This window comes from Triturus cristatus, chromosome 11 (genome assembly GCF_964204655.1).
Source record: "Triturus cristatus chromosome 11, aTriCri1.1, whole genome shotgun sequence".
Classification (NCBI taxonomy): Eukaryota; Metazoa; Chordata; class Amphibia; order Caudata; family Salamandridae; genus Triturus; species Triturus cristatus.
The window spans coordinates 419,210,332-419,229,781 of record NC_140594.1 but is presented as its reverse complement, the minus strand read 5'-3'; the positions used below and the strand labels follow the sequence as shown (position 1 = coordinate 419,229,781).

General features: G+C 44.1%; 1 protein-coding gene and 1 long non-coding RNA gene across 2 annotated transcripts in view; one reads left to right on the top strand and one right to left on the bottom strand.

Moving 5' to 3' along the window:
* Positions 1–9,963, bottom strand: part of LOC146784356 (uncharacterized) — a 153,358-nt gene extending 143,395 nt beyond the window's left edge. Inside the window, exon 1 of the long non-coding RNA XR_014970920.1 lies at positions 9,832–9,963. This is a non-coding gene — a long non-coding RNA (uncharacterized LOC146784356). The remainder of the gene's footprint in view (positions 1–9,831) is intronic.
* LOC146784355 (caspase-3-like) lies at positions 9,747–19,229 on the top strand. The gene is made up of 4 exons (XM_085636183.1): positions 9,747–10,084; positions 14,102–14,274; positions 14,695–14,827; positions 16,629–19,229. The coding sequence occupies exons 1-4, from the start codon at positions 9,748–9,750 to the stop codon at positions 17,060–17,062; spliced, it is 1,077 nt and encodes a 358-aa protein (XP_085492309.1). The 5' UTR covers position 9,747; the 3' UTR covers positions 17,063–19,229.
* Positions 19,230–19,450: the final 221 nt, after the last annotated feature.

The following is a 19,450-nucleotide window of genomic DNA, read 5'->3' as shown; positions in this document are numbered from 1 at the left end:
AAGGACCCCCTAACCGCGACCTGCTCTGGTAAGGATCTTCTGACCTCAAAGGATACCCCTGAACCCCAGGCCTTGCGGAGCCCAATCGATGGTTCCCTGGTGCCCTTCAACAGCCCAACTTACTTTCAGAGCCACAGGTTCCCTCCTTCCAGCTTCCTGGCCTGAGCCTCCAGCCTTTGATCGAAACCTTCAGTCTCCAGTGCTTTGCATTGGGCGTCCAATGCTGTGTTGGCACTCTGCACCCAGCCGCCTCTTTGACCTCGAGGATGTGGTTGGTGCTGCCTTGTGCCCCCTCCAGTGCTGGTCCCAAACCCCGGGAAATGGACCCCCAAATTCAATTTTACAAACCTGCGACAGGAACCTCTTTCCGTACTTTCCTTTGTTTAACATTGGGCCCCAGTGACTGTATTTGACCTCTGCACCCAGCCGTTCCCATGCCGCTGGCGGTGTAGTCTCTACATTTACCTGTCCCTTGCCCAGTGTTGGTGCTAAAACCCGAAGACTGGAATTATAAGCCGTGCACTTACCTGTGAAATTACAACATTGTTTTCCTTCCATAGGTTAACATAGAACTGTTTGAAAAAATGCACCAAGTGTCCACTTTTTATACTGAAACTGAGAGATTACAAAATATTTTACTGCAACAAAGTAGCTTTGGTTCTAAGTAATAAACATACAAAAAGTAATATTTTTACAAACAATTGGTCTTGGATTTAGTCATCAAGTGTGTTTTTAATTATTTGACTGTGTAGAACAAATGCTTAACAGCCCTCTGATAAGCCTAACTGCTCAACCACACTACCACAAACCAGCATTGGCATAGCCAATAGGTCTCACCTTTGGAACCTTCCAACTATTTAGTTATGCAGTACAATATCCTTTGTGCAACAACATCAACTGTTGCATGGCTAAACACTTAGAAGGTTCCAAATGCGAGGCCTATTGGCTATTCCAATGCTTGTTTAACTGCTGGCGGAAGAGAGGACTGGTCTGTTTCATGGCACTTATTTATTGCGGGAGGAAGCAGGGACAACGGCAACACAGAAGGAGGGAGGGGGCAAAGGAAACCGATATTGAGAGGGGGCTATGGCTTTGCGGACGGCGAAAGGGGCTGGAGTGGGCGAAATCCAGGGCTTTAAGTGGGCCGGGTCTCACAGGTACTGAGTATCAGCAGTTTGTTTAAAGGGGGCCTCGAAATAGGTCTCTATCACGCTCTGTGTCCGTTTTTTTCCGGACTGCAGTGACAGGCACATCGATGTGCGTGCTCACACTGCGCACTTCTCACTAGTGGAGAAGTTACAGCATGACATCATGCCAGGTTAGCAATGTAGGGGAATGGAAATCCTTTTAAGAGCCATTTTCTTTCTTTCTGGATTTCCCTTCTCTTTTTGAAACTCAGGATCAGCGACATTGTCGTGGTGTCACCAGGACTTTAAGTGGAAGCGTTTTAAATATTATATACAAGCCATAGTTGCTGCTTATTTATCTTATGCAACTAACCACCATTGACAAAGCCAATAGTCCTGACTTGTAGGCAGATGCTACTTGTTGTATCATATCCGGATGCAATGACAGAAACAGCAAAATACAAGTCAGGCGGAGCACTATGCTAAATACAGATTTTTAGCTTACGTGTTTTTGAACAACGCCCTTAATTACACTGGCCACGTCCCAGTTTTTTCATCCCACTTAAAGCCCTAGTGAAGACAACATGGACAGAGGAGGGGGCAAGGCAATGCAGGTGAGGCACAAGGAGGGGGTAAAAGTACACATGGGAGCGAGCTTGGAAAAAAAAAAAAATAAAAAAAATAAAAAAAACACTCTAGCAGAGTGTTTAAGCACAAATAAAAAACATAGCGCTTAAACTGTGAGCACCCGAAAGACAAGTGATGCATCGATGCTTCGGGCGAGGGACAAACAAGTGAAGAGGAAAAAAGCCAACAGAAGCTGACAAATAAGCAAGAAAACAAGAGGGACAATGAAGACCGCTTATGGTAAGCAAAGGATGCCCACTGGTTAGAAACCAAAAGATCTTTAAATACCCACTTGACCACTTTAATTATGCACAAGTTATCATTCGCTTTAGGTGGTATTACTGTAATAAGAAGACCGTCTTAATAACAAGTTTCCAAACGTGCATCATCATGAAACAGATGCTTCATGTATACGCAAGGTTGGCTTGATTTATCAAACAAAAAAAGCAAACAGTAGAAACAGCACCAAGTTAAATGTCTGAAAAATAATCCAGCTTGTATCCTTATCTTCATCTCTGTTGATATACGTAACACGAGGAAGAGGTTGCGAGCGAGAGGGATAGCAGGAGGTGAGCCTGCGAGTGGTGCATGCGTGCGTTCGGGAGAGGAGTCTTCACTTTTCAAGCACTGCACTCGTGCTTGTGGCACGCCGCTGCTCGCTCCCGCAAGGTGGATGCCGCCACAAGCACAAGCGCAGTGCTTGAAAAGTGAAGACCGATGGCTAAAGGCCCTCCTAGTTCAGCGCATGCGGGCTGCCTAGGCGAGACCTAAAAAGAGCATTTAGTATTACCTTCTTTAGCCTCTGTAAACCAACAGGGGACCCACAGGACTATGTGCACACTATACCTTACTTTGGTATAGTATATACAGAGCCAGCTTTCTATATGAGGGAACATGAAAATGTAAGAGCGTAAAAACACCCTGTCACTTTGGTTCCCACCTTAGAGAGGCATTGGTCACATTCTTTGCATTTGCCTGGCGTTTATAAAGGAAAGAAAACAGGTTTATCGTGAGAAGAAAACAATAAGGTATGTAAAACACACAGAGGAAGCCACCCACCCCTATGCAAAGGTATGACCAGAAACATATGAAGTAGGAGGAGCCCAGACCATATACCCCTACTTAAATGTATGCCAACACAAATACATGAAGGAAGATTTGCATATGCAAATAGGCATGCAAAAAGTAAAATACACAAACACATCCAAGGTATGCAACACGTTCACCTAAAATTAATCAATCCATACACATTGTTAAATATATGCAGGGAAGCACACAAGCATATTCAAAGAGACACACAAACAAACATACACTGGAAGGTAAGAACACTTGCTCACACAAACATTTGTAGAAAGGTAGAGACGTGTAATAAAGATATGCAAGGAGGTACACATACACACTTGCTCACACACATCGTAGCTAGGGAAGTATACAGAGATCCTACCACAAGCACATAGAAGTGTACAGACAAAGGGATGCAGGATGCAAGATGTACCAAACAGCCGCATTTTAACACATGCCGCAGGAGGACTGCTCTTCTCAGAAATCGCATCAAAGGACCATTGTGACAATACAAGTCTGAACGGGGTGGAGGGAAGCACATGGAGGAGGAGCGCGGATTGTGGGAGGGTGCGAGACCCCGATGCTCGCTTGCAGACCCACAGTACTGGTTACGAAGCCAAACAGCTTCGATTGTGAAGGCACTACATAAAAGCGACCTGGCAGACTTGGGCTGCTCTTGCTTTGGATGGCACAGGGAGAGCGGTGTGATAGAATAGGGAGGGCTTTGGTGTGCCACAGGGCAAAGTAAACATATCTTCAAATGTAACATGGGACAGGGTACGAGGGCCTACACAGTAAACAAGGAAACAAAAAGAGGCAAAACTATGCATTCCTGTTAAATACAAAGCACACCAGAGAGTAGTGAGCGTCAGCCTCTATTTTACAGCAAGAAAAGAACGAGATCCATCTAACAACTCTTCACAACAAACAGCTTGGAAAGGCAAGGAGGAAACCTTTGCAATGTTTGTCTGGCTTGCCATGCCAATAAAGTATGTTTGTATGGTTACGTATAATAAAGTAAGACAGCATACCAGATGCTGCAAAGACTGTAAATTAAGTTGTTTACAGGATGAACTACTGCGAGCGAAGCAATCTCAGTATGTTGCCAATGGAGGCAGAGCTCTGATGCCCAGATGTCAGCAGGAGCCAATCCTGGGGCATGAGGGTGAGAAGGGGCAGGGAAGACTGCTCTGTGAGGCCAAGGGCTGCAACCACCCCAAGTTCATGCACATTCCCTTTTTCCTGCACATAGCTTATCAAAACAAAAGATGTGTCCAACCCAATAGATTTTAAAATCTAGTAAAGTATGTCCAGAATTTTTTTTTTTAAAAGATATCTTTAATTTAGAGTCAAGTTTCACTTTAGAATATCGGATTATAGCCGTGCATTTGAGGCATTTATTAACAGTGATACATTTTGAACATGAACATGGAAACATTCGTGCCTCCCTTCACACGGATGAGGATGCCATTAGTGAACTAAGTGCATAGCCCCTAGAATTATGCGACAGGGAAGGCCCAAATTAAGTGAGAAGGTCGATTGACTATTATGCAGCGCGAAAATAAAATTAATGTGGCACCTTTTATGCTAGTGCTACTAAAGTATTTTGTCATTTTATTACACATGGTAACACTTGGCAATTTTTTTTTTTTTTTTTTTAAATCTTCAGATCATGCAGCAAACGCTGAACATCCATCATTAAAGAGGCGCTGTCGAAAACAGCCTCCGACATTTGATCTCGGTCTGTGAATGCATAGCAAATGTGAGGAGATGACAAGAATTACAGCCATGTTTAGAGAAACGGAATTCAGAGAAACGGAATTCAGAGCTCGTAGCACCTGAGAAGATCGAGCGCTTGTGTGCGGTGCTCTGACACAAAGGAAAAAGTAGTCCCTTTTACAGTTGCTATAATGGGAAAATGGAAGGTCATAAGTACTGGGACACTGCTCCGTGGGAGTAAACAAACGACGAAAAGGTGGGACAAATAGCAAAGATTAAATACTTTGAAGCAAGGATTTTTAAAGGGCACTGACAAACTAATAGCAGTGGCCGGGCCCGTAAACCCACAGAGTGAATACAGCATGCCTCGAAGAGGCAGCGCATGTGAAGCCTAGGCTTGACCTAAAAACTGTGTTATTTATAGCGTCCGGTGAACATTACGATTCCTGTACAGATTGTTAAACTCCTAAGCCAGTATCACCCTACTTTCTTTTTTTTTTTCTTTCAGCGTTGCAGGAGTTTGGAACCCTTTTTTGCCTCCTTGAAGCAGAAGCTTATTGACATAGGAGCTAAAGTGCCAGGGCTGCTATTCTATCTGTACATAATGTAACCAAATTGCAGCATGTATTCCACATTTCATATTCTTAATTTTGTCTGGGAGAGAAAGGAGAGAGTACTGTGAGAGGGGGAGTTAGGAAAAGTTCCAAGTGTTCGGTACACAGGGCATCGCCCCAGAAAGATGAATGGATGAGTTGGCCATGCCACTGGTTGAAGCTGTGGTGCTCAAACTAGTGAGCTATTTTACATACTAGTCTGAAATCCTAATACATTTATAGAAATGGATCCACCCCCTTCCCCCTTTCACATGGACCGAAGAAAGACGCTTCTGTTGAATAATTCAATGTATGGTAGGTTTGATCGTTTTGTAAAATGCACAGGGCTCGTTCGCTAAAAGACTACTGGAAATGAAATATGTAGACATTTAGAAAGAAAACTGCATTAGTTTTGAGATTTACTGGCGATGGTTCCTGCCCACACCAAGAGATTGAGAGATGTCCACACTTCCCATTTAAATTACATTCTCAAAATCTACATGAAGGGGCATCTTGGGGGGAGGAAGATGTAGTGAAGAAAAAGGCTCAATGCATTTTAATGAGAGCTATTCCTTGGGGACAACCCTATAATCCTGGGAAGTGTAATTCATTTTTAGGTCTCGTCTGAGACAGCGCTTTAGCGCTGCTCTGGCGAGACTTATAGTAAGCGAGTCTTGGAAGTGCAAACAGTGCTTTTCAGGCCTCCAAAGACAGTGCATGAGCCCTGGGCGCGCGCACCATTTGGCAGCCTGAAAAGCACTGCCTGATCACTTGCTTTGATGTCCTCAGTGAGACGCGGGGCCACTGAGGACATCAAAGTGCACACCATTTGCCACCCCCCTTGTTTTTTCCTTTGATCCCTATCTTTCCCTTCCTCAATCTCACCCTCTCCCTGCCTTTTACAACTGCGGCCCGCACCACTGCGCCCGCCCCACTCCCCCCTCCCACCTCGTCAGCTTCAGTGCGCTCTTGTTCTGTGCCACTCGTTTTTCCTCGTTTTTTGTGCCTTTCTGCCCTCTGTTCCACTCGTTTTCCCTCTTTTTGTGCCTTTCTGTCCTCTGTTACACTCGTTTTCCCTCTTTTTTTGTTCCTTTCTGCCCTTCGTTTTTGTGCCCTTCTGCCCTCTGTTCCACTCGTTTGTGCCCTTCTGCCCTCTGTTCCACTCGTTTGTGCCCTTCTGCCCTCTGTTCCACTCGTTTTTTGTGTGCCTTTCTGCCCTCTGCTCCTCTCGTCTTTTGTGCCCTTCTGCGCCACTCTTTTTTGTGCCTTTCTGCCCTCTGTGCCACTCGTTTTCCACTCTTTTTTTTGTGCCTTTCTGTCCTCTGTTCCACTCGTTTCCCTCTTTATTTTTTTGTGCCTTTCTGCCCTCTGTTCCACTCGTTTTTTTGTGCCCTTCTGCCCTCTGTGCCACTCGTTTTTCGTGCCTTTCTGCCCTCTGTTCCTTTAGTTTTTCTGTACCGGCTTGTGTGGAAACGCATATAATTGGGTGAGTATCTGTGCTTTTATCTGTGTATGCTTATTTTGCTTGCATACCACTTGGTGAATATCTGAGAGTGGGTTTGTGTGCCTTTTTGAGCTAACCAGGGACATTTCCACCTTAAAGATCAGGGAAAATATTTTAATCAAGAAATATTTCCATGGTTTGTCAAATGTCCTGGCCATACGCTGGTATTCAGTGAATATAAAAATGTGTGTGCATTGCAATGTTTGTGCAATTATATGCATTTAACAACAAATACATAGACAAAAAGAATGCTCTACAAATAGCAGAACTGTTGCTGCGTAATTGTGCACCGTTTCACACCAAGAACATATCAAATTAACTGCTTGTCTCCAAGCCACGCCCTTAGCTTCGCCTCTTCTGTTACATTTAGTTAGTGCCTGCATTTATTTTTTTTCCATTTAAAGCACTGATGCTTCCAAGTACATAATTCCCCATTAGTCTGTACACGTTTGCCTAGATCTCTGCATAATAATAGGTTCAATAACTCGAAAGAGAAAAATATACAAGAACAGTATTTCTTACGAAACGTCCCTAAACCTATAAAAATTAGCAGAAAAGAAGTTGGTCATTTAAAGAAGCAGCGAGTGCTTTCCTAAGAAGAGCTCTTCAGGAACCAGCCAGCGCCACGTTGACTGCAAGGTGACATGTTTACGTAGGACCACGTTCCCAGAACAGATGGCTGGCTTGTCTTTACCCACGCAGAGGAAAGGAAATTAGGGCTGCACACAGAACAAGCATTTGCAATGCAATAGGTCTCGCATTTGCAAAAGTTTAAGCTATTGGCATTGTTCATGACAATGCCTTTTTTAATCTATTTTATAAAACAAACACATAATGGCATTTATTTATCATTTACAAAGCCAATAGCTAGTGTTGCATTATTATTAGCAATGCCAGCTGCTCACACTTTTATAATGCGAGACCTATTGCATTGCAAATGCTTGTTTAAATGTCTATTGTGTAAACTTGGCCCATAGGCATTACAGAACTTCAAACGAGCACCACACAAGGGTAGATTCATTTTTAAGAAGTCAGGAGATTAAGTGGTTAGCCCAGAATCACAGGTTAATGAGCCAAAACAGGGATTTGAACCCGTTTCTCTAGTTCCAAAGTTGGCAGCTATGGTCCCCCGGCCACATCTCTTCCCCTCCTCCCATAATAAGCTCTTCCATGGAACACCCAAGAAGTATTGCACTATTTTACTAGTGCCCCTTCAAAAACTCTGGGTTTTTTGACCACTAATGTGATACATGGGGCTGTAAAATGTACCATTTTATGTTTTTTCCTTGGGTTAAATCACTCCACCTGAACCCAGTCATTATGTGCACCCGTAGGTATTGATTTCATGTGGGTCTGATGCTAGCACGGAAGACAGTGGGCAGGGCGGTGGTGGCCCAGAGGTAGAAGAAGGCCATGTGAGTGGATAAAGAAGCCCACAACCTCCTTTAAAAAAAAAAAAAAAAAAATCGAGCAAGTGTATTTATTTGCTTACAAGTTAAGCACCGACTACGAGTACCTCCTATTACATGCTCGAAAACAGTAGTATTCGGATCTTACCTGCGACAGCGTTGCGGACCGCTGACTGGCAGGTCAAAAAGCTCACAAAAGCGGCTCTTGTAAAGAGGGTTTAGGGTTTAGGCGCCAGGCGCGCAACACCCATTGGGCTCACCGGGCTTCAGCCCCCCCCTCCTCCTCGTGTGTGACAGCCCGGCTGAGACAGACTCGCGGGCTGGCTGGCGTCCCTCTAATTGCAGCCGCACAAGAGTACTTCACGGGTCTTTAAAAGACCATTTACTCGTTAAAGAGTCTTTTGTCGTTCTTTTCACCCCTTCTTACAGCCATTCTGCCTGTGGCTGGAAGACTTAGCCCCCACCCCCCCGAAATCTTTCAGCCCCCCCGAAATTTGTCTCCTTAGTTGCCCGCCTGTTAGGCGCTATCAATGATCGGTAAAGTGAAATTGTCGCTCTCGAGGTCAGAGTGAGCACCTCAAACCGAAGGGCAATTTCAACGCTTACAGTGGATGGCAGCGTGAGAATTCGACCCCTCTGAGCAGCGTGAAAGCTTGCTGACGCGTTACAGTGAATCTTACTTAAAAAAAAAAAAAGGTAGATTGCTCAGTTGACAAAGATAAGAGTTACATAGTTGCAAAATAGAGAACTAAATCATCAGGGCAAAGATGTGAATAATCTTATCAGATGACTGCCTATCTTCTGGGATAAAACATTTCAATCCTGAGAAGTCTTTTACCAACCTAATGCATGCTGGGGGTTGTAGTCCCCGTTCATTTAAACGGAAAATAAGTGGATTTACACCCTTGAAAATGTGGATTCGCGGGGGGATAAAAAGTAAAGCTGGTAGTGTCCCGGCTAACATAGAATCATCTAGCGACCTTCGGGGCATATTAACAAGCCAGGCGATACAATTATCGCCGCTTTAGCGACCGAAAACTGCCGCTAAAACGGCGATAATGGGCTTGATAATATGCTCTACGGAAATGGGAATTCCTATTGAAACCCATGTTAAACGTGAAGGACGTCTAACATGGGCTTCAATTGGAATTCCACATAGAGCATATTATCAAGCCCATTATCGCCGCTTTAGCGGCAGTTTTCTGCCGCTAAAGCGGCGATAATTTTATCGCCTGGCTTGTTAATATGCCCCTTAGTTTGGGAAAACTCCAATAGACCAATATTTCATGATGGACCAAAACACTGTTTAGGTGCAAGTGAGGACTGTTGCTAAATCTGCGTTTTATCTCTTAGTTCTCACTACCCATGTGGCCAGACAGTGAGGGTTATTGTATCCACCCTATCTGACGAAGCCCCTTTGACTTCAGCCTCTCTCACTTAACAGAAGTTCTCTCTTAAATGCTTTACCCACTACTGCGCCTATAGGATATCGGTTTCAGCACAGATTCCGTTTCCAGGTACAGTCTGTGACGTGGCCCATCTCGACCTGTAGAGTGAGAGGCAGGGACGTATGGAGTATCTATTAGTTTTTTTTATGGCGAGGGCTGAACCACTCCGCACGATAACAGACAAGTCAGAAATTCCCTGGCTGTCAGGCGCTTAGCTTCAAGTTCCCCTGAGTCACCTAATTCAAAGTAACAGCCGGGATGCGTGGGTGTGGAGGCGCTACATACATAAAGCTCACGCGCCTCACTGGTCACACACTACACCAAACAGTAGCGACACAGTACCTCACAACTAGGAGCAAGGCTAGCCAGCCTCCTTCACCCTTCTCAGCCAGCATGTCTTTCGGAAGGCCGCAGAGGAAGAACCGCGCCCTCCTCATCTTCATGAAGTCCTTCCACACCCGCTGCCCACTTCCCTCGCGCAGCGGCGCTGGAGCGGACGCCCGTAAACTCTTCAGAGTCCTCTCTGACCTGGGCTTCTCGGTGACGTTGCACTTTGACCTGACGGCGCAGGAGGTCACGGACGCCTATCAGGAAGGTATGCCCCGGGGCGGCTTCTTCTGTGGCGGGAACTTAATTGCTGATTCGATAGAGGTGTGAAAGTTAACAGGTCAAACGGGAGAGTCGAGACACGGGTCTTGGTAGGTTCTAAGAACCCTTGCACTAGCCGAAACGTGGCAACATTTGCACGTAAAGCGTGCAAAAAACCTCATGTAAAAATCTAGTAAAGTATGTCCAGAATTAAATATATATATATATATATATATATATATATATATATATATATATATCTTTAATTTAGGCATACGTTTCACTTTAGTACATCGGATTATAGCCGTGCATTTGAGGCGTTTATTAACAATGATACATTTTGAACATGAACTTGGAAACATTCGTGCCTTCCTTCACACAGATGAGGATGCCATTAGTGAACTAAGTGCAGAGCCACTAGAATTATGCGGCAGGGAAGGGCCAAATTAAATGAGAAGGTTGATTAACTGTATTATGCAGCGCGAAAATGAAATTAATGCGGCACAATTTGTGCTAGCGTTACTAAATTATTTTGTCATTTTATTACACATGGTAACACTTGGCAAGTATTTTTTTTAATCTGCAGATTATGCAGTTTATGATGTTTTATGTGACAAACGCTGAACATCCATAATTAAAGAGGCACTGTCGAAAACAGCCTCCGACATTTGATCTCGGTCTTTGAACGTATAGCAAATGTGAGGAGATAACAAGAATTAAAGCCATGTTTAGAGAAACGGAATTCAGAGCTCGTAGCACCTGAGAAGACCGAGCGCTTGTGTGCGGCGCTCTTAGACAAAGGAAAAAGTAGTCCCTTTTACCACTTGAAGAAAGTGTTTGCAAAAGTGTGCCTTATCAAAGCTTTTGGAGGAATATTGATATTTAGGAGGTGAATATAATTTAGGGAGTGGTGAGAGTGATGTTGAAGGGTCTCGTGTGAGTCTAGAATAGATGCATGTGTCTCTTTTTTTTTTTTTGCAGAGTTTTATATAGCGCGAACTTGACCCGAACCCAATTAGGTATCAGAGCGCTTTACATAGCACCAGTTACGTTACATGAGGACACACATTCATGTTTAGTTAGGCACGGGGAGATTAAGTGATTTGCCCAGAATCACAGGATATTTAGCGTAGTTATCGAGACTCGAACCCAGTCCCCCCAGGTCCAAGGTCTAGCGCCCCTAACCGTTAGGACAACTCCTCTCCATCCTCATTCTTTCTGTATTTGTCAACTCCCCCTCATTTGGCAGGTAGCACCCTCTTTTCTATAATACCCAACCTCTCAAAAAGCAGCACGATTCCATTGATTTCTATTAGGTGATTTTCTTTGCAAGCCTGCATCCACCCCCCTCCCCCCCAAAAAAAAGAATTCACACCGTTTAGTTTATGGCGATGACCCTTTCACACATCTGGCCTCAGCCTCCTTCAACAGTCAACTGAATGGGAGGCCTGTGCATCAATGCGTCTGGACCTGAAATGTTCACTGACAGCAACGCGGCTGGAGCTCCACAGCAACCCTAAGTAAACAAGCGCCTGCGAGGGAAAGCACTAAGGACCTAGGTGATGGGGTTTTATGTCCATATGCACAGAAACATGATCTGTCATATGTATTGTGTCCTAACTACCATCCCGCTGTGTATACGTCTTATGTTATTATCTTATATGAGACAATATTTTCATGTATGATATTTAGGGCATGATACTTGATAATATTCTGACAATTATATTCTGATAACCCAACAGCCTGTTGTCTACTAATTATAAACCACAGATCATAACATATCAATCTGAGCTTTTCTTTCAGATTTGTTTTGGAGCATTTGAGTACCTTTCTGCCTTGCCATGTTTTCTAAGAACATGTCTGCATTTGTATGCATGTTTTGGTCTGTCGCTCTAGCGTTTGGTCTCTCAATCTGTGAACGTTGAGTCCTCCTTCCTGTCTACTTTATTTTATGATTGTTAGATGCCTCAAAAACATATCTCTTTCTATGCACTTATCTAGCTAGGGGGCACAAGTAAGGACGAAGGGGAGACGATGTGGTCTGACGCAGGCTGACGGGTAGATTGCCGCCTTTGGTGCTGGAAACCAGGGTTCGAGCCTCGAGGTCGCGTCTACATCCTGTGATTCTGGGCAAATCACTTAATCTCCCTGTGCCTGAATGTCTCCTTGTGTAACGTAACTGGTGCTCATGTAAAGCACTCCAATACCTTCGGGTCGAGCTATATAATTGTGCATTCAAAAAAAAAAAAAAAAAACATGTTCGCCGAGCAAAGTTTATTCGAATTGGCTTAATGAAAATGAGTGCCTTTACAATAGGCATCATCAAAAGAGCCCATTGGAAAAGAATGATCGAAAAATAGTGCACAGACAGATCAAATACCACTTTAAAACAAAATTATGTAGAGTTAGAAGTGGAAAATTATCATCTCCTAAAAATAGTCTTCTGCAGGGAGAGGGCATGGCTTGCAGCAAGTACAAGAGACGGTCTCCACTACTGCTTTATATGATATTTTACAGCCTGTACATTTCGATAGCCCAAAACCTGCTTTTAACCTCCAATCTGCTCCAGCAGTGACAGGACGAAAATATTTTTTTACAGCGTTATGCGACCTGGAAGCATTAAAAAAAGGGAACAACTCCGGTTATTGTTTTTGTTTTACAGAGCACCTATAGTATCCTTACAAAGCATTGCATCTCCTGCATGGTTACAGGGTAATGTCCTGAGCCACTGATTTAACATTATGGCTTTCTCGTGACATAAAGTAGTGCCTACAATTTCAAGTGCATGGAGTATCGGCGTTACCCTGGAACACATCCAGAATGCAAGCCTGCCATGTTCGCATTTGCCAGTGCTTTGTTCTGCCCTTTGAAGCTGTGCAGTGTGCCCTCTCTGGAAGACTAGCAACAATAAGGCTTCCACTAGTCCACCCATCTGCTCTGACAAGGCCCTAGATAACCAGAAGACACAATTGACAAGCCCTTTGGCCCACAGGGAAGGAGGTGATGCACATTTGTAGGTCACCTTCTGGTGTCTAATTTAAACAGACTCCGGAAGAAAAACAGCGCCTGTGATCCTCGTGGCTAATGCCCATGTTTTAATTTGTCGTTCAGTTGCCTTTGTTCTACCACCAATATTCGTATGTTGGCATTTCTGATCAAATGTTTTGGCCACAAATAAATGAAAGGGGTGCCCCCTGTCAGAATCACCCGATGGGTCCTGTTAGGACCATGAACCATATTTCCTGACCACCCTTTCCTAGGAAGGCAACATGTGCCGCACACACCTGAGTAATCAGTTCCAGTGCTGCATAGCAACAAACCAGTCTGAACACAAAAACGGCTCTTAGTCATACAACGTCTTCAAGCTCATCCACTCAACCCTGCCTCCTCCTTCCCCGCAGGGCAACACCAAACTCCTGCTCAGGCCAATACCTGCCCTGTGTTTAGCCATACAGACGAAATCACAAAGCAGCCACATTCATAGCGGAAATGATGCATCCTGGCCAGTTTCTTACAGTCTTCAGTTAGACGAACACACAGTACTGATGCACAACCACAAGCTGGCCTGAGTCCTGGCTATCATTAGCAAAACTATTTGGACTATTGCACCCACACCAAGATTCAAAGGCCTCTGCATCCACTTCTCACAGCTTGGCACATAAACTACAATGGTGTTACGAGAGCTGTTTGTCCAGTGCCCACTGCAGCGTATTGCATTAGGGCAACAGCTCAACAGGCTATTCAAATGCAATGAGGCAGCTCAGTGTGTGATTCATTGAGTCTTCTTATGGAATGCACAGTGGGGAATATTAGCATTTTCAGTCCTTAGTAAGCGTGCATGGTTGGCTTTGATGCCTCAACTTTCTCGATATTTTAGAAGGTGTTGTTGAGTTTTATAGAGTGTGACCTCCATCAGCCAGTTTGGGTTTCAAGATTAGAGTCTTGTCTCTCTGCTATTTTGAAATACCGAGCAGATCATTAGGCCTTCTTGTCACTCCTACAACCTTTACCATTCTCTTTCCAGAGATTGCCAAGGAGCAAGGGGACTGCTTCTTGAGTGTGCTGTCAAGTCACGGTGAGGAAGGGGTGGTCTTCGGCTTCAATGGCTGCCCAGTGAATTTGACTGACATATTCGCCATGTTCACACCCAGGAAGTGCCCGAAGCTCGTGGGGAAGACGAAGATGTTCTTTGTGCAAGTGAGAACTGTTTTTTTTTTGTTGCAAGCAATAATGTTTGTAGTAGTAGGGCTGCAACAGAGTTAGTCACATTGCGAGACTTCCATCTCATAGCACAGTATTGCTCGGGACGAGTCAGTGGCACTTGACGCTTGCACTCCATGCCACATGCATGTCCTTGTATTTATGAATATAGTCTCATAATCCTGTTGAAGCAATTCCTAATCTTGACATACTGGTTTTAGGCAATACTCTTTTGTACCCTTCAATTGGAAGAACCAGAAGGGATACGGCAAGACTTCCGCCACCTAGTAGCTTCCATCTGTAGTGCCTTTCCACTTACATCCTATTCGTAGTAGGATCAGCGCACCTTGGGGATTGAATTTCTGGATATTAGTATACTCCCTCTTGTTGACTTGTTTGTTCTTTTCCCAACTACAGGCTTGCAGAGGGGAAATGCTGGATCCAGGGGTGGGAGTGGAAACTGATGGCGGCAGCGACACCCAAGAAGACAGCTTTTCGCACTACCTCTCTATACCCAGTGACACAACGGTCATGTTCGCCAGCAGCCCAGGTAAAATGGCAGGTACTGGGTGACAGACAGTCTGTTCTATAGGAAAGTGCTAGGAGTTCTTCAAAGGCCGACCGCTCTGATTGACTGGTAGGGCCTGAGAAGAGTCAGTTGCATGTCAGTAAGTTTAAACAAGAGCACCCCGTATGTCCATGTGAACAGGGGTATCAAGTCATTCTTGGAACAAGCGTTCACATGGATCTCATTTCTAAGAATGAGTTCCATGTGAACGCTTGTTCCAAGGATAACATGTCAATGTGTGGCATAAAATTCCCTGCCCCACTTGGTAGGCCAGCTAGAGAGCGTTAACAGAGCTTTGCTGTGTATGTGACTCTCCCCAGGTCTCCAAGACCCTTTGTTTGTCTGGGCTATCATCAAACTCAGCAAAAGCAATACTGGGCTCTGGGCAAGGTGGACCAGAGTTTGATTGCTCTATTGGCAATTAATGATAAAAAGTAAGGCCCCCCCCCCGTCCCCAACAGTGAGTGCACAACTTAAGCACAGGTCATAGGAAGCCCCCTTTGTGATAGAGAGATGAAACAACACTGTTTATTACTGTTTTGGTGTTCAAGGGCCTAAAATACTATTTTAATTGGTAGGGGATGTGGCCTAACGGGTAGGGCGGTGGTCCTCTAAGCAGGGGATCCGGGTTCGAGTCTCGGCAGGGACGCTCAACATCCCTTGACTCTGGGCAAATCAGGTAATCTACCCGTGCCTAACAAAAATCATGTGTCCGTCTGTAAGGCAACTGGTGCTCAGAGAAAGCTTTCTGATACCTTCCGGTCTAGTTTGCGCTATATAACCCCCCCCCCCACACACACACGCACAAAAATAAACTTGAATATTTGTTATCTCCTTTGTACACTTAACTGTCCAAAGACAGTGATGAAAGCTATCAAGGCACCACTTACTTTTAAGTTTATCTTGTCAAGGGATTTGTTGCTTCTTTGCCAGGAATATGTTAATATGCTAACAATGTAAGAAAAAGAAAACATATAGGGACAAATACAGACAAATGTGAAAAATTAAACACCATAATCCGATAACTGTACGTGAAATACGCTTATTTGGCAGTAGATTTGGCATGTAGACATGTCTAAATTTAATGTAGTCTTTTAGTAACTTGTGTAAGACTGGCTCTGGTGTCAGAGATAGCCCGTAACACCCTTAAATCAAGCTAACTCCTATGTGAAGCAGCCTGCGATTACAGCCATTGTGCCATTTATTTCCAAAGAAGTATGTCATGCTAGTTTAGATGCCAGAAGTAGCTTGTGTTATTAGACACTCACTGACGTAAAGTCCTATGGCTGCCAAATGCTATGTACAGTAAAAACAATTCTCTGGAAACAATAGTATATGACACCTACACCTTTAATTCAATATCAACCCTGTTTTTTAGGTCTCGCCTGACCCAGCGCATGCGCTGGTCTGGCGAGACTTTTTGAGAGGGCTCCAAAAAGCGCTATCAGGCCAGCCTAGAGCTACAGTGCATGAGCGCGGGCGCGCGCGTCGCGCATTTCCGCGATTACTTTCACTTTCGCTTCCGCACGGCCGCTTTGCATAGCCAATAGGTCTCGCTTTTGGAACCTTATAAGTATTTTGTTATGCAACTGTTGCATGGCTAAACACTTATAAGGTCCCAAAGGCGAGACCTATTGGCTATGCCAATGCTTGTCTGTATAGCCACATAGTTCAGTAATTACAGCGTACAACTCAGGAAAACGTAGCCCATGTGTTTTGCCTGTTGAATATGCTTGTAACAAATTGTAACCCATGTTCCCCGATTCTCTCCCCCACCCTTCAGGGTATGGTGCATTCCTGAATCCCAGCGGTTCGGTCTTCCTTCAGACGCTGTGCGAGTTGCTAAGTGACGAAGCGCGCGAGCTTGAACTTTTGCGGCTGCTGACACGTGTCAGTCACAGGGTGGCCTACGAGTTCGAGGCTCGCGGCAAGTTCAGCGGGAGCAGAGCGATGCCTTGTATTGTCACCAGAATGACACGGGAGGCCTTCCCCTTCGCGAAGCAGGCCGTCCATGACCAGGTCAGGCGGAGGGAAAAGACTCCGTCCACGGCCTGCGACCAGCATCCGGAAGGACATCGCGACACCCGCACCTCACAGCGGGGCGAACTCAACCAGTTTCCCAAGGTGAACGCCATGGAAATACCGGCTAATTGCGGAACCAACGTTCGGACCCAACTCGGAAGTTTGCATCTAACCTATACCGGAACCTTGGTTTGAAGGCAACATAGATCATGCCAAAAAATTACGAAATACGTTTTGCTACAAAGAAACGTCACGAAGTGGTTAGAGGTCGGCTAAATACCAGAGATATAGGCAGAAATATCGCTCTACATATATATCGCATTCACTATTTTCCTTGCCACTACATTGACAAGGCGAGTTTACATTTAGGATTCTTAATTCCGCCTCTACTAACGACATTCTTATCTTGCGATGTAGTCGATAGGACGATGGAGTGGATGTGATATTTGTGTTATTCCATATAATACATGCAATATATTGGGGGGGGTATCAATATCGGCATGCAAATGGCCCCACCGTGCAGCCCCACACAAACCCTGACAGAAGCACTACAAAAGGGAAAAGAAGCTGATGTGTCACACCTCGATTTACGATTTGGGGCGGTGATCTAGAAGAAGCCCTTTTAGAGGGTACAGCGAGTGGGGGTTTAAGTTAAATGAACAGGAACAGGACATGGTCATTCTGCTATAATGTGTCCCAGTCAATGATCAGGCTACATGCATAAAAATGAAGCCTAATTACACATGGGTCCTAGAATAAACCCCAGGGGTAAAGACGCAGCATCGATGGGAACAGTATTAGGCCACGTTTATTTGTCTTAAGTGTTAATTAAATATATATTTTATTTATTTATATTTTTTTGTTTTCGAACAACTAGTATTTATTTTTATATACAATACAAAAAGAGGGAAACTAGAAAATATTGATACGAAGACTTGAATCCTTAGCTTTACCATCAAGGTGACATTTTAAGCGTTCTTTTTGTGAGCTGTTAAACAACGATAAAAAATCTGTTTGTACACACTATATGGTATATCTATAAAATGCTATGTGTTCTTTACACTCCTGCATTACCTAAGATTGATTGCAACACTCACTGTTTACACGAGGAGGGACAATGAAAAAAGTACAGATTACAAAGTTGGAAAAAAGGTTGGCGAGGGAGAGCAGATTCGAGTTGCTATATTCACTTTGCAAATATTACATCAACTAACATACAATGTTCAAACCACACAGAGGCTAACCAGCCTGGAGTGCAATCAGAACTTATTTCTGAAAGGCTTGTGGCTGGACCCAGCCTTTCAGAGACACAGGCCTGTTGGCAAACTGGGTGTTTATACTCTCAAAGGACTGCTCACCCCTGTAGCCAAACAATGTGTGTTCATACAATAGGCACATAATGGCAACGCTGTCTTGGCAGTCTCACTTGAGACAGCAAAAATTGGACAAACCCTCTTTCTCATGGCATCAACTCAACACGTTTCAGATGAACCACAAGGGATACGCTCATTCTGCCTAGTTTCCACGTTTAATACATTATGTTCCTTGTTGGTCATGTATATTTTTGCATCTCCAGAAGGAGCAGGTGACTGTTGACCAACAATATATACTGTTTATTGTTTGCAAATGTGCCCCTTCTAGTGTTCATGGCTATACCCTGGGAGAACAAAACCCGTTCGCCATGTAGTTTAACATAAGCTGTGAGCCGCCGACATTTTGATGTGTTACCTTCTCGGATATTTTTATACATAAAGGCCTTTGTGCCGCCTGAAGGCACTTTAAAATGCTCTAGAAGAGTTTCACAGTGAATGTATAGAGCGGAGAGGATTTCCTGTTTTTTATGTGTCAGGATATGTCTTAATACGTTACTCAGTTTTGTTATGCTGTGTTTGTGAACACTGTATTATGTTTCGATTGGTACGTGCCGTTTTATTGTTACCTCACTGGCCACAAAAGTGGTCAAAAACTACGAATAAAGGTACTAGGATGACGTAAACACGCAGATTCAGAATGCCTACAGCAAAGTGGTTTATTGGCAGTCACCAATCATTGTAATACACTCCACGGAGGAGCCACTGTGTTGCTCCTAATACAAGGCTCCCAACTTCCCAACCGAATAAGCACGTTTTTGAACCTCAGCAAGAGCCAACGCCGCCGCGACACAAAAGAAGACAAACACAACAGCAATTTGGGCAGAGAGCATGTCCCTGTTTACCAAACAATAGACCAACAATGGCCAAGCCAATTGGTCTTGGCTTCGTGATGTATTGGGTTTGCCAGTGCTATTGACGAAAAATGCTTTCTGCTGATGTTGTACTGCCCTGACCGAAAAAAAATGAATAAAATAAAAAGGTATGACAAAGTGATGAGCACATATATGTCAATAAGTAGGCGTGCTCATGTGTACACATGCTAGTGACTACTGAATGATGAGGCTCGATTTTATTTCTTTTTTAGTTACTGATCCAAGATGGTGGATGCCACTTGGAGATGTAACATATATATATATATATATATATATATATATATATATATATATATATATATATATATATATATATATATATAAATTGTGCAAAACAG